This window comes from Bombina bombina, chromosome 5 (genome assembly GCF_027579735.1).
Source record: "Bombina bombina isolate aBomBom1 chromosome 5, aBomBom1.pri, whole genome shotgun sequence".
NCBI lineage: Eukaryota > Metazoa > Chordata > Amphibia > Anura > Bombinatoridae > Bombina > Bombina bombina.
The window spans coordinates 678,319,843-678,341,709 of record NC_069503.1 but is presented as its reverse complement, the minus strand read 5'-3'; the positions used below and the strand labels follow the sequence as shown (position 1 = coordinate 678,341,709).

The 21,867-nt window shown below is 38.5% G+C and overlaps 1 protein-coding gene across 1 annotated transcript in view; it reads left to right on the top strand.

The window, feature by feature from the left end:
* The first annotated feature begins 3,294 nt into the window (after positions 1–3,294).
* PHLPP1 (PH domain and leucine rich repeat protein phosphatase 1) overlaps positions 3,295–21,867 on the top strand; it is a 533,157-nt gene continuing 514,584 nt past the window's right edge. The window contains exon 1 of the mRNA XM_053714638.1: positions 3,295–4,348. Coding sequence (XP_053570613.1) covers positions 3,439–4,348 — 910 coding nt within the window. The 5' untranslated portion in view covers positions 3,295–3,438. The remainder of the gene's footprint in view (positions 4,349–21,867) is intronic.

Below are 21,867 nucleotides of genomic sequence, written 5' to 3'. Positions count from 1 at the left end.
TATCCCTAGAAAGTAACATTGGCTAAATGCAAAGCATTGTGTTTATATGTTTTTTTGTTTCATGAAGTGCTATAGGCGCTAACAGGTGGATATCTGGTAGTTTTTGATAAATAAATTGATATTTGATATTTACATCCGTGTGCTGTCTTATATCCCTTTCTATCTAGGATAGTATTGTATGTCCTAACATTCTTTCTTTTTAATGTGGTAAATTTAAAAAATATATATATCTTTTTTAGTAGACAACCCAAAGTATTGATCTAGGTTCATTTTGGTATATTTCATGCCACCATTTCACCACCAAATGCAATCAAATAAAAAAAAAAATAGTTCACTTTTTCCACGAACTTTAGGGTTCTCACTGAAATTATTTACAAACAGCTTGTGCAATTATGGCACAAATGGTTGTAAATGCTTCTCTGGGATCCCTTGTTTAGAAATAGACATATATGGCTTTGGCATTACTTTTTGGAAATTAGAAGGCTGCTAAATGCTGCTGCGCACCACACTTGTTTTATGCACAGCAGTTAAGGGATTAATTAGGTAGCTTGTAGGGTTAATTTTAGCTTTAGTGTAGAGATCAGCCTCCCACCTGACACATCCCACCCCCTGATCCCTCCCTGACCCCCCTCAAACAGCTCTCTTCCCTCGCCCACCTCACAATTGTCACCGCTTTTTTAAGTACTGGCAGAAAGTTGCCAGTACTAAAATAAAAAGCTTTTTTTTTTTTTATTTTATTGTTTTTTTATATTGATTCTGCAGTGTTGGATCCCCCCTTAGCCCCCAACCTCCCTGACCCCCATACAGCTCTCTGACCCTCCCCCCTCTTCCTTTTTGTCACCATCTTGGGTACCAGTTTGCCAAAAAAAAAATGTGTTTTAATATTTTTTTATATATAATAAAACATTTTCTGTAGTGTAGCTGCCCCCCCTCAATACCCTACCCCCCTCCCAGATCCCTTGCTCAACATGTATTCCACCCTCCCTCTCCCTCCTTCCCATACATTTACAATGCATTTATGTAAATGTGGTGCGCGCGCATGCCCCCCCGCCGCACTCCCGCCTTATCACGCGCACACTTCTGAGGGACCGGATCAGGAATTACCGAATGATGGGCTGCCCATCCGCCTCTCTGCAACAGCTTCCACCCACCAACGATTGGCACCATCGATGGCCCTCTCTGCATCGGTGGGTAAAAAAAGGGTATTGCAGTGATGCCTCTATATCAAGGCATCACTGCAGTACCCTGAATGCATTTGGAAGCGATCACCATCACTTCCAGTGCTTGAAACCCCAGAGGACGTGTCAGGCACGTCCTTGGTCCTTAACTGTATTTTTTGTAGGACGTGCCTTACATGTCCTTGGTCGTTAAGAGGTTAATCAACTTTCCAATATACTTCTGTTATCACATTTGCTTCATTCTCTTGATATCCTTTGTTGAAAGAGCAGCAACTGGGAGGAACATGAACACATTGGGTTAGCCAATGACAAGAGGCATTATGTGCAGCTCCCAATCAGCAGTTAGCTCCTAGTAGTGCATTGCTCCTCCTGAGCATACCTAGGTATGCTTTTAAACAAACGATATCAATAGAACAAAGTTTTTAAAATCCCATGCTTAAAGTTTTATTTTGACTATACTTTCCATTTAAAGGGATGTAATAGTTGAAAGGGCAAGGCTGGTCCCGAGTGGAAACTGACACTGATAAAATCAGCAGCACTACTCGCTTTACTAGCAGGGATTAGAGACATAGGGCTCGATTTATCAAGCTTGGACGGACAGGGTACATATGCGCCCGTCCAACCCAGCTTGTCTCTGGCGGGCAGGAATCCAGTGCCGGAATTTAAGATTGCACGAGCGCACTATTTTGCGCTTGCGTTCATTCCCGCCCCCCCTGTCCGCACACAGTCAATCACACAAAGGCAGGATCTGTCAATCTCCCAGGTCAGACGAGACCAGGGAGATTGAAATTCTCCACCTAAGAGGTGATGACCACTGCTTGATAAATAATGACTGCAGGTTCTCTTGTGAGAACCTGCAGTCATAGGTAGGTGAAGGGCTTGATAAATCGAGCCCCTAGTAGTGTGGTCACTAGTCTTAAAAGTACATGCTCTAACATATTAGAGCGTGTAATTTTCCAACTATTATGGTCCTTTATGAAATATTTATAAATAACAGAAAATATTATAATATTGCTAAGTATTATACTTCCCCCACCTGGCTACTTCATAATGCCACCTGCCTGACAAACTTTTTTTGAGAACACTACTTTGTATTTTGGCTTATGAATCCTCCCCTTTTTTATCATTAAACTGGTCAATTTTAATGTTTATATAATTATTTTGTTGCATATTTATTTTAACTTTGTACATTGTTTTAGAACATGCTTTATCACTTTTATTATGTGTTAAAACAAAAAATATATTACCTAACACTTTGCCATCTGGAATGTTCTATCACATTTATTACATCTGCCATAGATAGCAAGGCAATAAAAACATTCTTTTATCTTCATTCAGTTATGGTAGGAGAATTCAGTATTTTTCCATGCAACATAGTTAAACAACGTGTTTATAGTTCTTCCTGTACATATATCTCACAATTACACGTAGACGTTTGTTTCGTGCTATAACTTGATATAGTTGCGTTTACGTTTTTATTGGAAAACTAGATATTGTAGCTCTGACTGGTACCGTGCATTTCACTTGAGAGAGAAAAAAGTGGGTAAAACGTTAGTTTTGGTGTGGTCAATTATGATGTTGATTGTAAAGTTGTAATACATAAATGAGGTGAGGGCTCAATACAATATTATGAATAGTATATGAATAGCAGAGCAATATAATGTGGTGTAGAGCCTTATTTTGCTACAAACTTCAAGTCCTCCAGCATTAGTGTACTTGCTGATAAAAGAGCTTCCATCGCAATAAAGATGAATCAGTTTATGACAGCTTTTTAGCTGTAACGGTCAGGACATGTGACAAACGGCCTAGCTACCCAGCCTGCCTGGCACAGCCCAATGACATACCTCAGCATTCACTCAATAATCTCTAATTTGCCCCACCCACAAATTCCCAAACACTACAGGGCCCCAGTTGAGTGAACTACGATTCCCATGATGCACAGCGACAAGAAGCCGCCCAGAGTTGGAGGTGTTCTGAGCTCTTGCTTTGGGGAGTTTCTCTAGAACTCCCCATGTTGTCATCTAATTAATAGTCATGAGCTGTGTTTTGCTGCAATCAGACGTTGTGCCCACCGCTTGCCCAGGCTGTTAATATTCATGAGCTGTTACACACCCTCCCGTGTTTGGAGTGGCGGGGTCTGTCTGTGAGAGGCAGAGCATCAACATCACCGACATGATGGCGCAGCGCAGAGCCTGCTACTAGAATGCTTGGCATCCCTGCATAGAGATTCTCTGTCTTCTGCGCCTTGTTACTCACATTCATGGAGCCGGCGGTGGCCGGGGACAAGAGGCACCCGGACGGGAGCTCGGCTGCCCTCCTTCTGCCCCCGGCTAGCTGTACAGGGCAGCCGTCAGGATCTAAGCTGCAGCAGCGGAGGAAGCCTCGGCTCCGGAGGAATGTGTCCGCCAACCCTCTGCTGGCCCCTTCAGCTTCGGCTGCCCTGGGGCCCGGTACCCGTAGCCTAGATCGGAAAACGCTTCTTAAACACAAACAGTGGGTTCAGCTACAGCCTCAGGACCGGGAGTGGGTCCGATCGGAGCTGCGCCGGGGCTGCGTGCATTTATACGAGCGGCACGCCTCCCCCTGCCTGCGCCCGGTGCTCTGCACTCTGGACAGCACTGCCAGTGATGTGGCCGCACGTCTGCTTCGACCGGGTGCGAGTTATTCCAGAGTAGTGCGGCTGCAGGATGCCACCAGCGAAAGTTGCCCCTGCTTGGGCACACCCCGGCATGAGGAGCTTGGCAACGGAGGTATGGAGTGTTGGCAGCCTGCAGAAATCAATGGGACAACGGAGGAGGCACCCAGCACTGACTGTGACAGTATGAGCCCAACTATGTGTCAGGGACTTGAGCTTTTTCATTGCGGGGCCCCCAGCTCCAGCTCGTCCTCTTCCCTGGAGGAGCTGTCCGGCGAGCCCCCGCCCTCACCCCATGCCCAGGCCGTGGTGGTATCTGCCCGGCCGCTGCAGGCCCAAAAGCAGAGCCGGGGGGATCTGCCAGTCTCTCTGTACGTACAGTTACACGGGGAGAGTAGCCGTAGGCTGGAACCACACGAGAATCCCCTGCACATCCAGAACGACTACCTCTTCCAGCTGGGCTTTAGGGACCTTTGCAGAGTGCAGGAGGAGGGTATGGAACCAGAGATTGGCTGCCTCATCCGCTTCTATGCAGGTAAGTGGGATTCACCTGTGTTGTTAGTCTGTCTGATAATACCTCATGCAAATGATTCTCCACTGAGCCAAATGTATCCAATCTCTTACTTTACGCAGTTGATTCATTAAAAGCTCGCTAGATTAGATTGTCTCAGTTTCATAGTGTAAGGCAGGGAATACCTGTAATTGATATTTGCATTAATTCCCTTGAAGCTGGGGAGGCTTCAGGTAGATATGGTCAGATTTCTCTGCGAACAGATCATTGGTGGATCCTGCGCGACAAGGCACGGTGGCATGATTCATACATTAGTGTCAGAGCAGGGGGCTTGGGTGGTATTCTGGTGGTAGAAAGAGGGGGCGTGCCTGTCTGTATAAAAGAACGACATGTAGAATGTGGGCCCCGAGCTTGGTAGTCGTTGTGTGCAAGGATGGGGTTCTACTGGCATTTAGATATAGGGGTAATGATTCATATCTCTCTGGCATAAGCAGGAGAATGTGTGACATGTTGCAAGCAGAGCTTGGTGTGGAGGCGTGGCTGCACTTTCTCTCTGACAGTAACACTGTCTACTACTTTCCAGCTGTCCATAATGAACAATACCTGGCAGCATGTGTAATATAAAGACTGGTTACAAACAATAATCAGATTTACTATATATGAAATCTTATGCATAGGTTTGAGTAACAAGCATAGATATTCTGAAATCCCGGCTGCTCTGCAACACTTAGACTAGTGTTGGACATCTTGGTTAACTGTCACGGAGAACAAAGTGGTCAGTTATCAGATTGGTTAATCAAACGTATTTCTCATTCTTTACAAAGATTGTAGTATCGTTCAGTCCTAGTGACATTGCATCAGTGTTTTATCCCTGTTATACTTATTACCATTGGTGGGTTGTCCATTTTCAATGTACCTGGCTTGGCCGTATGTGGTAATGAAGCATTTCCGGTTGTATGTGGGCATAGAGAGATGGTTTCAGGTGTGTGCTTTACATAATTCCAGACGAATAACTAATAATGTTCTATGGTGAATCTAGGAATGAATAGAGAGAACGTGCATTTCACCTGAAGAAAGGAAACCTTGCTTGTCTTGTTATAGTTGATTGCATATTCCTGTTTAAAAATGTTAAATATTTTTTAAGTGTTATAAAATATTCTATGTGTAGTTTAAAAAAAAAAAAAAAAAGTGTAGATGTCCAATTTGTTTTGATGTTTTCTGTAAAGGTTGATTTTATGCCTGTTGCAACATAAAAACAAGGTGGAAGAAGCTGTCATCATTTATAGGTATTAAGTTAATTGTAGCGAATAATAGAACAGCTTTCTTGTGGTATGTAAACATACAGTTGATCAAAATCAAAGAAACCTATCATGTAAATAATGTGCTTTGTGCACTGTTTCAGATATTTTCAAATGGAAATATTAAATTCTCTCTTTTGTTACATGTTGTTTCTGTATTAGTGTCATTGTGTAACTATATGGGTATACTTATACATATAAATTGATTTCAATATATTCGCTTTTTCTAAAAGAATGTTTTGCAATCTGAAACTTTATATGCAAACTGAGAACAGATATTAGTCTTTAAAGAGTACACAATACATTTTGCTGCTTACTTCTATTTGTTTTTAGCTGAAACTGGGTGACTGGTTTGTTTCTTTTGTAAACATATTTGCTTGAACAAATGACCTTGGAAGTTGCATTGTTTCTTTGGTTACCCATTAAATACTTCACAATTGTATCTTGTATTGGCCATATCTTCAATACAAATATATATATATATATATATATATATATATATATATATATATATATATATATATATATATATATATATAATTTTTTTTTTTTCCCTTGCTTAAAGGGACATGAAAGACAATTTTTTTTCTTTCGTGATTTAGAAAGAGCATGTCATTTTAAACAACTTTCTAATTTACTTCTATTATCTAATTTGCTTCATTCTCTTGATATCACTTGCTGAAAAGCATATCTAGATATGCTCAGTAGCTGCTGATTGGTTGCTGCACCTAGAGGCCTTGTGTGATTGGCTCACACATGTGCATTGTTATTTCTTCAACAAAGGATATCTAAAGAATTGAGCAAATTAGATAATAGAAGTAAATTGGAAAGTTGTTTATAATTGCATGCCCTATCTGAATCATGAAAGTTTAATTTTGACTAGACTGTCCCTTTAAGAATTTGTCCTATAATATTTTTATTATAACGCAATTATGCACAAGTGTGGTGAAAGCTTGATTTGGCAGATGGTTTTTGTCATTGATTATTATTAACATATTGAGTACCCAGGCATTCTATCAACAAGGATCTGTAATTTAGTGCCCAAGTATGTTTTCCCAGTAGCGTTTGTAAAGGTGAGTGGAGAAAGTCAAATTCCATCTCTTCATTCGGATCTTGTCTGTTCTTATATGGCAACAAAATTATAAATGTAAAAATATTTTGATAATAGAATCCTTCTGCGACCAAAATAACTGTTGCAGCTATGTTTTTAGGATGCATGTGAATCTACATACAATTGGGCATTCATCCACTTGTGTTTGCTCATGAAATCTGATCAACTTTAATCTTTACACACTTTGTCCTCAGTCTTTTTCTTTACAAACTATGATTTCTAGTGTTTTGTATGTTAATGTGGGAAGACAAAATGGCTTGAACATTTGTTTTATCATTTATTTCTATTGCACCACAACATTTTGTATATAAACATACACACGAGTTGTGATATTTAAATGAAAGTATACTGCTACTTTTTATTTTGTCCCCCTTTCCCATACTTTAACAATGACAATTTGATGGTTTTCTAAATTCCATGGAGTTTCTATAAAGTAATCAGTGCCTCAGTTTTTTAACATAAAGATACATGAAACCTAAAAAAACTATGTTCGTGATTTAGAAAGAGCATTCATTTTTTAAACAATTTTCCAGTTTGCTTCTTTTACCAATTTTGTTGAAGTAGCAGCACTTCACTGATGTGAACTAGCTGAACACATCAGTAAGCTAATGACAAAAGGCATATATTGCAGCTAGCTCCCACCTCCTGGGTTTACCTAGGTATGCTTTTCAACAAATGATTGTTTTCAGCAAAAGAGAGATAAACAGAAGACAAGTTACAGAAACTAGAGTACTTTATAAACCTTTACAGTTATGTATTCAGTACTTAAACAACAATTGTAATAATGTATCTATATATTATTCTAAGGCCAATCTTTACTTTGAATAGTATACATACAAGTTATATCTATCATGTATTAACTGTTAAAGATCCATCATTAGTTAGAACTGTATATGTTCTATTTCCCATAAAGCAGCATTTCTTTCATGTAATTAACAAGAGTCCATGAGCTAGTGACGTATGGGATATACATTCCTACCAGGAGGGGCAAAGTTTCCCAAACCTTAAAATGCCTATAAATACACCCCTCACCACACCCACAAATCAATCAGTTTTACAAACTTTGCCTCCGATGGAGGTGGTGAAGTAAGTTTGTGCTAGATTCTACGTTGATATGCGCTCCGCAGCAAGTTGGAGCCCGGTTTTCCTCTCAGCGTGCAGTGAATGTCAGAGGGATGTGAGGAGAGTATTGCCTATTGAATGCAGTGATCTCCTTCTACGGGGTCTATTTCATAAGGTTCTCTGTTATCGGTCGTAGAGATTCATCTCTTACCTCCCTTTTCAGATCGACGATATACTCTTATATTTACCATTTCCTCTACTGATTCTCGTTTCAGTACTGGTTTGGCTTTCTACAAACATGTAGATGAGTGTCCTGGGGTAAGTAAGTCTTATTTTCTGTGACACTCTAAGCTATGGTTGGGCACTTTATTTATAAAGTTCTAAATATATGTATTCAAACATTTATTTGCCTTGACTCAGAATGTTCAACTTTCCTTATTTCCAGACAGTCAGTTTCATATTTGGGATTATGCTTTAATTATCATATATTTTCTTACCTCAAAAATTTGACTTTTTTCCCTGTGGGCTGTTAGGCTCGCGGGGGCTGAAAATGCTTCATTTTATTGCGTCATTCTTGGCGTGGACTTTTTTGGCGCAAAAATTCATTTCCGTTTCCGGCGTCATACGTGTCGCCGGAAGTTGCATCATTTTTGACGTTATTTTGCGCCAAAAATGTCGGCGTTCCGGATGTGGCATCATTTTTGGCGCCAAAAGCATTTAGGCGCCAAATAATGTGGGCGTTTTATTTGGCGCCAAAAAATATGGGCGTCGCCTTTGTTTCCACATTATTTCAGTCTCATTTTTCATTTGCTTCTGGTTGCTAGAAGCTTGATGTTTGGCATTTTTTTCCCATTCCTGAAACTGTCTTATAAGGAATTTGATCTATTTTGCTTTATATGTTGTTTTTTCTCTTACATATTGCAAGATGTCTCACGTTGCATCTGAGCCAGAAGATACTACAGGAAAACCTCTGCCTGCTGGATCTACCAAAGCTAAGTGTATCTGCTGTAAACTTTTGGTAGCTATTCCTCCAGCTGTTGTTTGTATTAAATGTCATGACAAACTTGTTAATGCAGATAATATTTCCTTTAGTGATGTACCATTGCCTGTTGCAGTTCCCTCAACATCTAAGGTGCAGAATGTTCCTGATAACATAAGAGATTTTGTTTCTGAATCTATAAAGAAGGCTTTGTCTGTTATTTCTCCTTCTAGTAAACGTAAAAAGTCTTTTAAATCTTCTCTCTCTACAGATGAATTTTTAAATGAACACCATCATTCTGACTCTTTGGACTCTTCTGGTTCAGAGGATTCTGTCTCAGAGATTGATGCTGATAAATCTTCATATTTATTTAAGATGGAATTTATTCGCTCTTTACTTAAAGAAGTACTAATTGCTTTAGAAATAGAGGATTCTAGTCCTCTTGATACTAATTCTATACGTTTGGATAAGGTTTTTAAAGCTCCTGCGGTTATTCCAGAAGTCTTTCCTGTTCCTAATGCTATTTCTGCAGTAATTGCTAAGGAATGGGATAGATTGGGTAATTCATTTACTCCTTCTAAACGTTTTAAGCAATTATATCCTGTTCCGCCTGACAGGTTAGAATTTTGGGACAAAATCCCTAAAGTTGATGGGGCTATTTCTACCCTTGCTAAACGTACTACCATTCCTACATCAGATGGTACCTCGTTTAAGGATCCTTTAGATAGAAAAATTGAATCTTTTCTAAGAAAAGCTTATCTATGTTCAGGTAATCTTCTTAGACCTGCTATATCATTGGCTGATGTTGCTGCAGCTTCAACTTTTTGGTTGGAAACTCTAGCGCAACAAGTAACAAATCGTGATTCTCATGATATTATTATTCTTCTCCAGCATGCTAATAATTTCATCTGTGATGCCATTTTTGATATTATTAGAGTTGATGTTAGATTTATGTCTCTGGCTATCTTAGCCAGAAGAGCTTTATGGCTTAAGACTTGGAATGCTGATATGGCTTCTAAATCAACTCTACTTTCCATTTCTTTCCAGGGAAACAAATTATTTGGTTCTCAGTTGGATTCTATTATTTCAACTGTTACTGGTGGGAAAGGAACTTTTTTACCACAGGATAAAAAGTCTAAAGGTAAAAACAGGGCTAACAATCGTTTTCGTTCCTTTCGTTTCAACAAAGAACAAAAGCCTGATCCTTCGTCCTCAGGAGCAGTTTCAGTTTGGAAACCATCTCCAGTCTGGAATAAATCCAAGCCTGCTAGAAAGGCAAAGCCTGCTTCTAAGTTCACATGAAGGTACGGCCCTCATTCCAGTTCAGCTGGTAGGGGGCAGGTTACGTTTTTTCAAAGAAATTTGGATCAATTCTGTTCACAATCTTTGGATTCAGAACATTGTTTCAGAAGGGTACAGAATTGGTTTCAAGATGAGACCTCCTGCAAAGAGATTTTTTCTTTCCCATGTCCCAGTAAATCCAGTGAAAGCTCAAGCATTTCTGAATTGTGTTTCAGATTTAGAGTTGGCTGGAGTAATTATGCCAGTTCCAATTCCGGAACAGGGGATGGGGTTTTATTCAAATCTCTTCATTGTACCAAAGAAGGAGAATTCCTTCAGACCAGTTCTGGATCTAAAATTATTGAATCGTTATGTAAGGATACCAACGTTCAAGATGGTAACTGTAAGGACTATATTGCCTTTTGTTCAGCAAGGGAATTATATGTCCACAATAGATTTACAGGATGCATATCTGCATATTCCGATTCATCCAGATCATTATCAGTTCCTGAGATTCTCTTTTCTAGACAAGCATTATCAATTTGTGGCTCTACCGTTTGGCCTTGCTACAGCTCCAAGAATTTTCACAAAGATTCTCGGTGCCCTTCTGTCTGTAATCAGAGAACAGGGTATTGTGGTATTTCCTTATTTGGACGATATCTTGGTACTTGCTCCGTCTTTACATTTAGCAGAGTCTCATACGAATCGACTTGTGTTGTTTCTTCAAGATCATGGTTGGAGGATCAATTTACCAAAAAGTTCTTTGATTCCTCAAACAAGGGTAACCTTTCTGGGTTTCCAGATAGATTCAGTGTCCATGACTTTGTCTTTAACAGACAAGAGACGTCTAAAATTGATTACAGCCTGTCGAAACCTTCAGTCTCAATCATTCCCTTCGGTAGCCTTATGCATGGAAATTCTAGGTCTTATGACTGCTGCATCGGACGCGATCCCCTTTGCTCGTTTTCACATGCGACCTCTTCAGCTCTGTATGCTGAACCAATGGTGCAGGGATTACACGAAGATATATCAATTAATATCTTTAAAACCGATTGTTCGGCACTCTCTAACGTGGTGGACAGATCACCATCGTTTAATTCAGGGGGCTTCTTTTGTTCTTCCGACCTGGACTGTAATTTCAACAGATGCAAGTCTCACAGGTTGGGGAGCTGTGTGGGGATCTCTGACGGCACAAGGAGTTTGGGAATCTCAGGAGGTGAGATTACCGATCAATATCTTGGAACTCCGTGCAGTTTTCAGAGCTCTTCAGTTTTGGCCTCTTCTGAAGAGAGAATCGTTCATTTGTTTTCAGACAGACAATGTCACAACTGTGGCATACATCAATCATCAAGGAGGGACTCACAGTCCTCTGGCTATGAAAGAAGTATCTCGAATTTTGGTTTGGGCGGAATCCAGCTCCTGTCTAATCTCTGCGGTTCATATCCCAGGTGTAGACAATTGGGAAGCGGATTATCTCAGTCGCCAAACGTTGCATCCGGGCGAATGGTCTCTTCACCCAGAGGTATTTCTTCAGATTGTTCAAATGTGGGGGTTCCCAGAGATAGATCTGATGGCCTCTCATCTAAACAAGAAACTTCCCAGGTATCTGTCCAGATCCCGGGATCCTCGGGCGGAGGCAGTGGATGCATTATCACTTCCTTGGAAGTATCATCCTGCCTATATCTTTCCGCCTCTAGTTCTTCTTCCAAGAGTAATCTCCAAGATTCTGAGGGAATGCTCGTTTGTTCTGCTAATAGCTCCGGCATGGCCTCACAGGTTTTGGTATGCGGATCTTGTCCGGATGGCATCTTGCCAACCATGGACTCTTCCGTTAAGACCAGACCTTCTGTCTCAAGGTCCTTTTTTCCATCCGGATCTGAAATCCTTAAATTTAAAGGTATGGAGATTGAACGCTTGATTCTTGGTCATAGAGGTTTCTCTGACTCCGTGATTAATACTATGTTACAGGCTCGTAAATCTGTATCTCGAGAGATATATTATAGAGTCTGGAAGACTTATATTTCTTGGTGTCTTTCTCATCATTTTTCTTGGCATTCTTTTAGAATACCGAGGATTTTACAGTTTCTTCAGGATGGTTTAGATAAGGGTTTGTCCGCGAGTTCTTTGAAAGGACAAATCTCCGCTCTTTCTGTTCTTTTTCACAGAAAGATTGCTATTCTTCCTGATATTCATTGTTTTGTACAAGCTTTGGTTCGTATAAAACCTGTCATTAAGTCAATTTCTCCTCCTTGGAGTTTGAATTTGGTTCTGGGAGCTCTTCAAGCTCCTCCGTTTGAACCTATGCATTCATTGGACATTAAATTACTTTCTTGGAAAGTTTTGTTCCTTTTGGCCATCTCTTCTGCTAGAAGAGTTTCTGAATTTTCTGCTCTTTCGTGTGAGTCTCCTTTTCTGATTTTTCATCAGGATAAGGCGGTGTTGCGAACTTCTTTTGAATTTTTACCTAAAGTTGTGAATTCCAACAACATTAGTAGAGAAATTGTGGTTCCTTCATTATGTCCTAATCCTAAGAATTCTAAGGAGAAATCATTGCATTCTTTGGATGTTGTTAGAGCTTTGAAATATTATGTTGAAGCTACGAAATCTTTCCGTAAGACTTCTAGTCTATTTGTTATCTTTTCCGGTTCTAGGAAAGGCCAGAAAGCTTCTGCCATTTCTTTGGCATCTTGGTTGAAATCTTTAATTCATCTTGCCTATGTTGAGTCGGGTAAAATTCCGCCTCAGAGAATTACAGCTCATTCTACTAGGTCAGTATCTACTTCCTGGGCGTTTAGGAATGAAGCTTCGGTTGACCAGATCTGCAAAGCAGCAACTTGGTCCTCTTTGCATACTTTTACTAAATTCTACCATTTTGATGTATTTTCTTCTTCTGAAGCAGTTTTTGGTAGAAAAGTTCTTCAGGCAGCGATTTCAGTTTGAATCTTCTGCTTATGTTTTTTGTTAAACTTTATTTTGGGTGTGGATTATTTTCAGCAGGCATTGGCTGTCTTTATTTTATCCCTCCCTCTCTAGTGACTCTTGTGTGGAAAGATCCACATCTTGGGTAGTCATTATCCCATACGTCACTAGCTCATGGACTCTTGTTAATTACATGAAAGAAAACATAATTTATGTAAGAACTTACCTGATAAATTCATTTCTTTCATATTAACAAGAGTCCATGAGGCCCACCCTTTTTTGTGGTGGTTATGATTTTTTTGTATAAAGCACAATTATTCCAATTCCTTATTTTATATGCTTCGCACTTTTTTTCTTATCACCCCACTTCTTGGCTATTCGTTAAACTGATTTGTGGGTGTGGTGAGGGGTGTATTTATAGGCATTTTAAGGTTTGGGAAACTTTGCCCCTCCTGGTAGGAATGTATATCCCATACGTCACTAGCTCATGGACTCTTGTTAATATGAAAGAAATGAATTTATCAGGTAAGTTCTTACATAAATTATGTTATCTATCTATCTATCTATCTATCTATCTATCTATCTATCTATCTATCTATCTATCTATCTATCTATCTATCTCTCTGCAAACTAATGTTTAATTAGCTGGATACTGTCTTTTTCCAACTAATTACAGTAGCTATTTTCTTCCTATCTAGTGACCATTAGTGGTATTTTTACACATTATGGTCAAGAATGTAAAATATATTTTCACAATTAGCGTGTTCATTTTCAGGGAATTTATACTTTTATTTAAAAAAATAAATTCTTCTTGGCATTTGTCTGCAAAAAGTGCTTAAATATAGCAACTGGTCACTTTTGGGCTTGGCCCCCTTTATAGCTTCATTCATATCAGTGGAACAGCTGTAACATTCTTGTATTGGACATGATAAACCAAGTCATCACACATGCAGCATATGTTGTAAATTCTCAGGGCTTTTGATGAAACACATGTTAATAGCAGTGGAAAATTGTTTGAAGCACAAACTGAGGTAAAATATGTGCTTGTGTGCTGCACAAGTGTGTGAAACTTTAACCATGCATGACATGAAAATGTGCCAGCTCACTGTCAGGATACCTAGATTTCCCTGGGAATCCTGCTGACATCAGTAGGTCTAGTGTAAGCAGCTGTGTGCTACACTGACAAAATGCTGTGCAGTATAATATTGTACCAGGTTCTGCAATGGTATTTGCTATGCTTGAGAGGAGTTCTGGTGAAGGAATCTGATGCTCACGTGTCGTGCAAGATGTCAAGTGTCACTTTTGTAATTACATTCTTTATAACAAAGTTTGAGATATCACTCTTTGTGATATAAGCTTTACAGATAAAAATAGCAGAAGGACCCTCCTTGCTATGTAGAAAGACTATTTATTATCATCATTGGATTTGCAAAACTCTTGGTATTTGTATTACGAGTCTGGATTAGATAATAGAAATTAATAACCACCTCCCCCTTTTTTTTTTTTTTTTTTACACATTCACAATCTGAAATCCGTGTGTGCAACCCTTGGTTGTTATTTTGATGCTAGTGTGGTTTGACAGTGTGGCCTGCATGTCTAATGCTATCTATGTCCCTGACAGGCCACTCGTTAATTTTTGCTTTTACGCGTTATCTTGCTTGTAAATTAACCCAGTTTGGAAAGTTTTTTTTTTTGTTTTTTTTCCTTAAAGCGTAGTTAAAGGATTTTAAGTTTAAAGGGACAGTTTACTAAAAAAAAAGTTTGCCCCTTTAATTTGTTCCCAATTATCCACTTTACCTGCTGGAGTGTATTAAATTGTTTACAAGTATTTTCATTAGCCTTATATTAGAATTTGAAATAGTTTATTTAGCCTGTGGTATCCCTACCCCTCCTGAAAGTTTTTGGCCTCAAGGCCAAGCTGTGTTAAAGGGACAGTCTACCATAGAATTGTTATTGTTTTAAAAGATAGATGATCCCTTTATTACCCATTCCCCAGTTTTGCATAACCAACACAGTTATATTAATATACTTTTTACCTCTGTGATTACCTTGTATCTTCCAGCCCCCTGATCACATGACTGTGACTGTTTATTATCTATTGTCTTAAATTTAGCATTGTTTTGTGCTAAATCTTAAAGGACCAGTCAACAATACAGGATACCATCATAAATGCGTTCACAATATACAATAAAGTATGTAGAGCTGTACCTGTGGAAGTTGCATCTCTTAATCACTGAAAACGATCGTTTTTAATTTTTTTAAGCTTTCCCCGTCCTCCTGTGTCACGTGGGTGTGGTTGCCAAATGAAAAATGCATATACGTATATGCATTTTTCTGCCTCTGCGCATGCGAAACCGGAAGTGGTGACGTCACACGTGACATCACTGGCACAGCGGGACTGTGCTTCTTTGGTGGAACAGTGCACATAAAAGATTGTGCACTGTCCACAGAAGCATAAGAGCGCCTGCGTGCTAGAGAAGAAGAATACAGAGCGTGTGTGTGGCTGTCAACCTCTCAGAGCAGGAACTTTTATTTGCAGTTTGTTTATTGTTAGACAGATATCAACCGGAAAAAAAAAGGAATCCTACTGCCTACCTTTCCTAAAGAAAAATTTGTCCCTGGGCATACCATAAATTAAAAAAAACTTTAAAGAATACACAGGTTATATAGGGATCCACAAACATGCCTGAAGGTCTGTTATTCATCTGACATGTATTATGCTCTGTACAGCTCATTTAAAAACCTTGTGAGCGGAGACATTGGAGGGCGTATGGTCTCCCTGTGCCTTATGTTCAATTTCTTACTCTGAATTCCTGTAAAAGTAATGGTGCTCGCGAGGGGGGAGGGATTTCACATGCACTCAAGAGTGGGGGTGAAGTGCACGCGCGCGGTAGGTCTTGTGAGTGCCCGCATGCGCACTTTGAAAAAAATAATGGAAATTAGCTAACATCCGATTTGGCTTCAAGAAGTTGTCAGTCACAGTAAGCCCATCCTCCTCTAGACGTGGGCAGGCAAGCCACAGAGCCATTTTTAATACAGAAAGGATAAAAGCAAGCTTTTCTCTTAATTTTCCATTCAGTGTTTTTCATTTGAGTACCCATATACATTATGCATTTAATCAGCTATGCAATTGTACATTTTATTTTGGTTTTGGTTATATGCAGTGTTGACTGGTCCTTTAAATAACCCCCCTGTGCCTGAACACATAGAAAATACACCCCCAGTGGGTTATAGAAGAGATAAGGTAATAAAATGTTTATTTTCCATTGTTCTCTCCAAGTATTGGTCATTGGTTTATGAACAGATATAAGATAAAGAGGCGGGTATATGTATACAATGTGATAAAGTAATGATCTGATTATACCTACAAGCTGAACCCATTTTATTAGGTTGTAGCTTCAAAACACAAAACCAGCTAATTCATAAACACAAATAAGCCTTAAAAAAAGCAAATCTCATACACTTTATACTCTGCAGCTGGTAAAAAAAAGGAATTGGAAACTCGTTAAGGGTAAAACTATTTTATATTATACTGTCCCTTTAACACGAATCAAAATTATCTTCCTATTGGTGACATCTCACTGTTGAAAACCAATATGGATTTAGTTATTTTTGTGAATTTTCAAAGATTTTTATTTTAAAAGGGCCATAAAAATTGCATGCTCTAATTTTGTTTGAGCGTTTCATTTTACGACTACTGTCCCTATGCTACTAAGTTTTAAACCCCTGCAAAGGGGTTAAACACCCTGAAGAATGTTGCTCACATCATCAGCACTAGCAGTTCTCTGCAGGTTCTGAACCACTTTTCTGTGTGTTTTCACTCCTTTGCAACAATTAAACACACAATGACACAGGGTCAATAATAATAAAATTACATACTCTAATGAATTGTATAGAATGAGATATATATATATATATATATATATATATATATATATATATATATATATATATATATATATATTCATCTCTATCTATCTCTCTATCCATTTAATATATATATAAATTTTATTTATTCAATTATTTTGCCCTCTGCTGGCATAGCCGCACATTGCTTCCTAAAGGCCACTGAGTCTGGTATATTAGCTAGACTCCTTCCAATCTTTCGCTTCACCCCCCATGCTTGTTGTTGATACAGACAGCATACATCAGTGATGGTCATCTTCCTAACACATGGGAGCACACACAAATAATATATTTCCTGTAAATTTCCAGTGGCTCAGGGCCAGATTTAGGTAAGGATGCAGGGTATCCTCCACCTGCTGTTCTCCCAAGGGTCATATTTTTGCCCACCCACCATAAATCCCCAAACATAGATTCTTGGTTCTGCTTTTTTGGGGGCCACAAAATCTAGTGCATGGGGCCGCAGCTGGATGAGTTGACAGCTGTCTATCAAATTGCATGCTTTGTGTGTTGTGGCAATAAAGGAGTTAAATCACTGCTTCTTAGTTGCCTTGAGTCCCCTGTTTTTTTTTTTTTTTTTTGCCGGCTCCTATGTTTTGATCATATGTCAAGTCCATATACATATTCTGTATAAACAACATAAATAAGAATATTATACGGTTTGTGCTGAAGTGTAACATCCATTATATTTAAGGTTTGCTTTTTAAAATATTTATGATTTGCTGTAGTGAAGTTCCTGCCATAGCTGATATGCAAGATAGATATAGATTTATTTAACATTCTTTATGTAAGTTGTTAGCAAGTCATGGAAATTATCAAAAGGCTGATGGCCTCCCAACTCATGGCTGGGGTGACCATATTATACCCCCCCCCCCCTCAAACAAGGTTAAACATTTAGCTATGGTATTTGTAGTCTTCAAGTAATTTTGAAGAGAAGCTAGAATTTTTTTAATCATATGTCAAGAATTGTATGGTTATTCCTAAACTGAAAACAATTGGCAACATAAATCATTACGGTACTCAAACTATATCAATACATACAACTACTCTGTCAACAGGTTCTGCAATAAAACATTATATGACAGTTGATCACAGATATTCTATCATCAGTATTATAACCTAAGCATTGTCTGTAGGGCCTAATATCTATCATCATTGTCTCAAATAAATGGCATACCTAGGGACATGTATGACATGGCTCACAATGTTTAACTTATATACATATTACTGTGTAGAGCCAGTTTATAAAGATTGTGTGCAAAGGAACTATGTATGCAATCTAGTAGCAAGAACCTCCTAACTACTCCTAACTACTTTATAATGTGAAAATTGGCTAGACATGTTAGGATATCCCATCTAGCTAGACCATCTTGCATATGCAGAATATTGTATAAAACCACAAGTGTGTATATATAGCAGCAAAGCCTATGGAAATGTTATGGCTACATTTTATACAAAACAATGTATGTATTTTTACACACACACGTATGTATTTTTTTTTTCTCCTCATTATTTGATTTGCCCTATTCTCCTCCAATTTTATTGTGTGTGTGTGTGTGTGTTTTTTGTGTTTGGTTTTTTTTTCACTGCCCCAGAAATGCTGGAATGCAATGGCAGTGATGCAGCAATCACTTTGTAGAATGTTGCATGCCATCATTACTATGGTAGTGAAAAAAACATAGGAAAAATTGGAGTGGAACAAAGTTTAAATCAAATAATGAAAATACATAGTTGTTTTTTTTAAAACACACAATTGTAATTTTTTTGTTTTTTATTATTTTAAACAAACTTTGCATTGTATTTTCATTATTTGATTTTCACTATGTTCCTCCAATTTTTCCTGCTTTTTTTTTTCCCCACTCCCCTATAAATGATAGCATGCAACATTCTACACAGTGATTGCTGCATCATGGCAGGGGCTCATGCATATCTGCCAATGCATTCCAGCATTTCTGGGGCAGTGGGGAAAAACACCCCAGAAAAATTGGAGGAACAACAGGGCAAATCAAATAATGAAAGTACATTGCAAAGTTTTTTTGTTTTTTTTAAACACACGATGAATGTTTTATTTCTTTTTTTATAAACAAACTTTGCAATGTACATTCATTATTCGATTAGTCCAATTTTCCTGTTTTTGCCCCCACTGCCTTAGAAATGCTGGAATGTATTGGCAAATATACATGAGCTCCTGCAGTGATGCAGCAATCACGGTGTAGAATGTTGCATTCCATAATTTGGTAGAGAAAAAAGCACAGGAAAAATTGGAGGAAAATAAGGCAAATCAAATTATGAAAATGCAATGCAAAGTGTGCAAGAACAGTTCTTATACTAACATCTTGCTGCCCATATCTGTGTGCAAGAATGGTGTAAGGTCAGGTATTGGAATTAGGATGGCAGCTCTGACATTTGTGTACAGGTGACATTGTTGTGAACATATCACAGCTTCGATATAACTGTTTGCCCAGTCCTGTTAATGGTGTGTTTTTGTAAATGGCAGCAATGTTACATTGCCAGCAAAGCCAACGTGCATTAGATTAGGTATTAATTCATTAGAAAAGCCAATATACTTCTGCAGCTAGATCTGTTTTCTGATAACTATACATATCAATATAAACACACATGCAAGGGATTGATTTATAACTTTAAAACAAGATACGTTCCTCCTCAGTGCACTTGCTAGACACGTACACCAAGCTAGCTCCCCACATACACCAAGAACGGTTTATATAACTTAAAGAACAGATTTCTCGTCCCCCATGTAGCGAAACCTTCTACCCATATGAGGTGGACAGTTACATGCAAAAATTTATGCAATAAAAATTTGCTCTCTAATACAACATAACACATTTCATTTTTTAAACTTTTCAAAGTCACAAAAGAAGTAAAGAGCCTTAAAGGGACATTGCACACTAGATTTATCTTTGCAGAAATGTTTTGTAAATGATCCTTTTATATAGACCATCTGGGAGTGTTTTTGTAAAAATCTTAATATAAATTTAAATAGTTTTGATATATTTTTTATTTTTTATTACATTGTGCTGATTTTCAGACTCCAAACCAAGCCCCAAAGTTTTAGATGTATACTGATGTCTACAGATTCCTGTCTTTTCATATATGGTGGAGAGGTTTTCATGTTTTCACAGCCCCTTTCACTGGGTGTCCTAACCTCATAAACAGTGTTAAAGTGGGAGCTTCTAAGTAAGTTTAAAACTGGTTTTATACTGGATTTTTAGTTCAGTACCTGTGCATATTCTTCTTTATAGTAGTGTCTATTACATGCAGTTATATGAAAATTTGTGTATACTGCCCCTTTAAAGTGAAGGTCAATTTAGATAAATCGGTGCCCGGTTTTTAATAATCCTATAAAATACAAGGGCACTTTTAACACAACGACAGAAGAAATCTCTTGCGTCCACTAACCCCATTTGAGGAGTTATGCAAGTCTCTAACACCCGTCAAGAAAACCCTTTCTCTTACCTACTCAATCCTTCAGGCGACGCCAAACATACCGCATTACATAGCTGGGAAAGGGAACTCGGTATAGAGATAGGTTGCGCATGTTCTCCGATATTACTAAGGTCTCGGCTTCTAGTAAAGTAATAGAAATTAACCTCAAAATTATTCAACAGTGGTATTTTACCCCATCCAAAATCCATAAAATTTTCCCATCCAACAGTGAGAAATGCTGGCGGTGTGGTGCTTCCCCAGGCAATATGTCACACATTTAGTGGCAATGTCCCACGCTGGCAGCGGTATGGGAGATGATAGCAAAAGAGACCTCAGGTATGTGGAGGTGATACTTCCTCTTGACCCGAATATCTGGTTATTTAATATCACTCCTAGTAAACTACCAAGTCATAAAAGGAACCTAACATTTATAGCCAGTAATAGTTTGAAATCCCTGGTAGCTAGAAACTGGAAGAGCAACGAGGTCCCTACCTTGATACAATGGCAGAACAAGTTTTGTCAATTACTGGATTTGGAAGAATACGCATACAAAAAAAATAATAGGAGCGACACATACACCCAGATGAAAGCAATGTGGGAGATTTATATAAACACAAGAATTTAGCATATAACTGATCAAGCAGCTCAGACAAGATACCCGAAAAGGCGTTCAGGAAAGGGCGGGTAGATTCTGGTCTTTTACTAACTCTGCAAAGAAGGGAGAAGCAATGACATTAATTACTTCATCTATACCACTTACAGCACATATATCATTCTGATGTTATGCATTTATGTTGACAACTGTTTTGGTTTTATTTACATGTATGGAAATGTGACAGCATAATTCTATATATGTACATTGAGTGCAATATGTAACAGAATTTAGTACCTAATATGTGCATGTTGTAACTGGCTTTTTTCTTTTCGTTCAATAAAGCTGTTAAAAAAAAAAAAAAAAAAAAAAAAAAAGGGCACTTTTAATTCATCAAAATTGACATTTCACTTTTTCTTTAAAAACTTACCTTTTAATCCTGACACGTGCTGCCTCCGCCCGTCGCAAGCCCTCTTTGCGGGTCTAAAATGCTGTTATTGAGGGAGCCGGATTAGTCAGTTCTGGCGTATAAAGAGGCTTCCGACGGCCGGGGGAATCGCTGGACTGGAGCGGCTGTCAGGATTAAAAGGTAAGTTTTTGAAGAAAATGAGTGAAATGTCAATTTTGATGAATTAAAGTGCCCTTGTTTTTAATAGGATTATTAAAAACTGGGCACCGATTCATCTAAATTGACCTTCACTTTAAGCGAACATTATAACTGAATAGCTGATTTCAGTTGGTAAGATAGGTTTTAGCATTCTGAGAGGTTCTTCACTAACGCTCCTACAAACACAACTGTAGCAGCTGTCACTAGATCATCATTGATTAGTCTTTCGTATTCAAAATCATTGCATGCTAGATGTGAATATGCCACAAAAAAAAGCAGTTCCCCCCACGTTGCTTGTCCTATTTTAAGACTTTTTTATTACTTTGTATAATGTAGATTTCTAC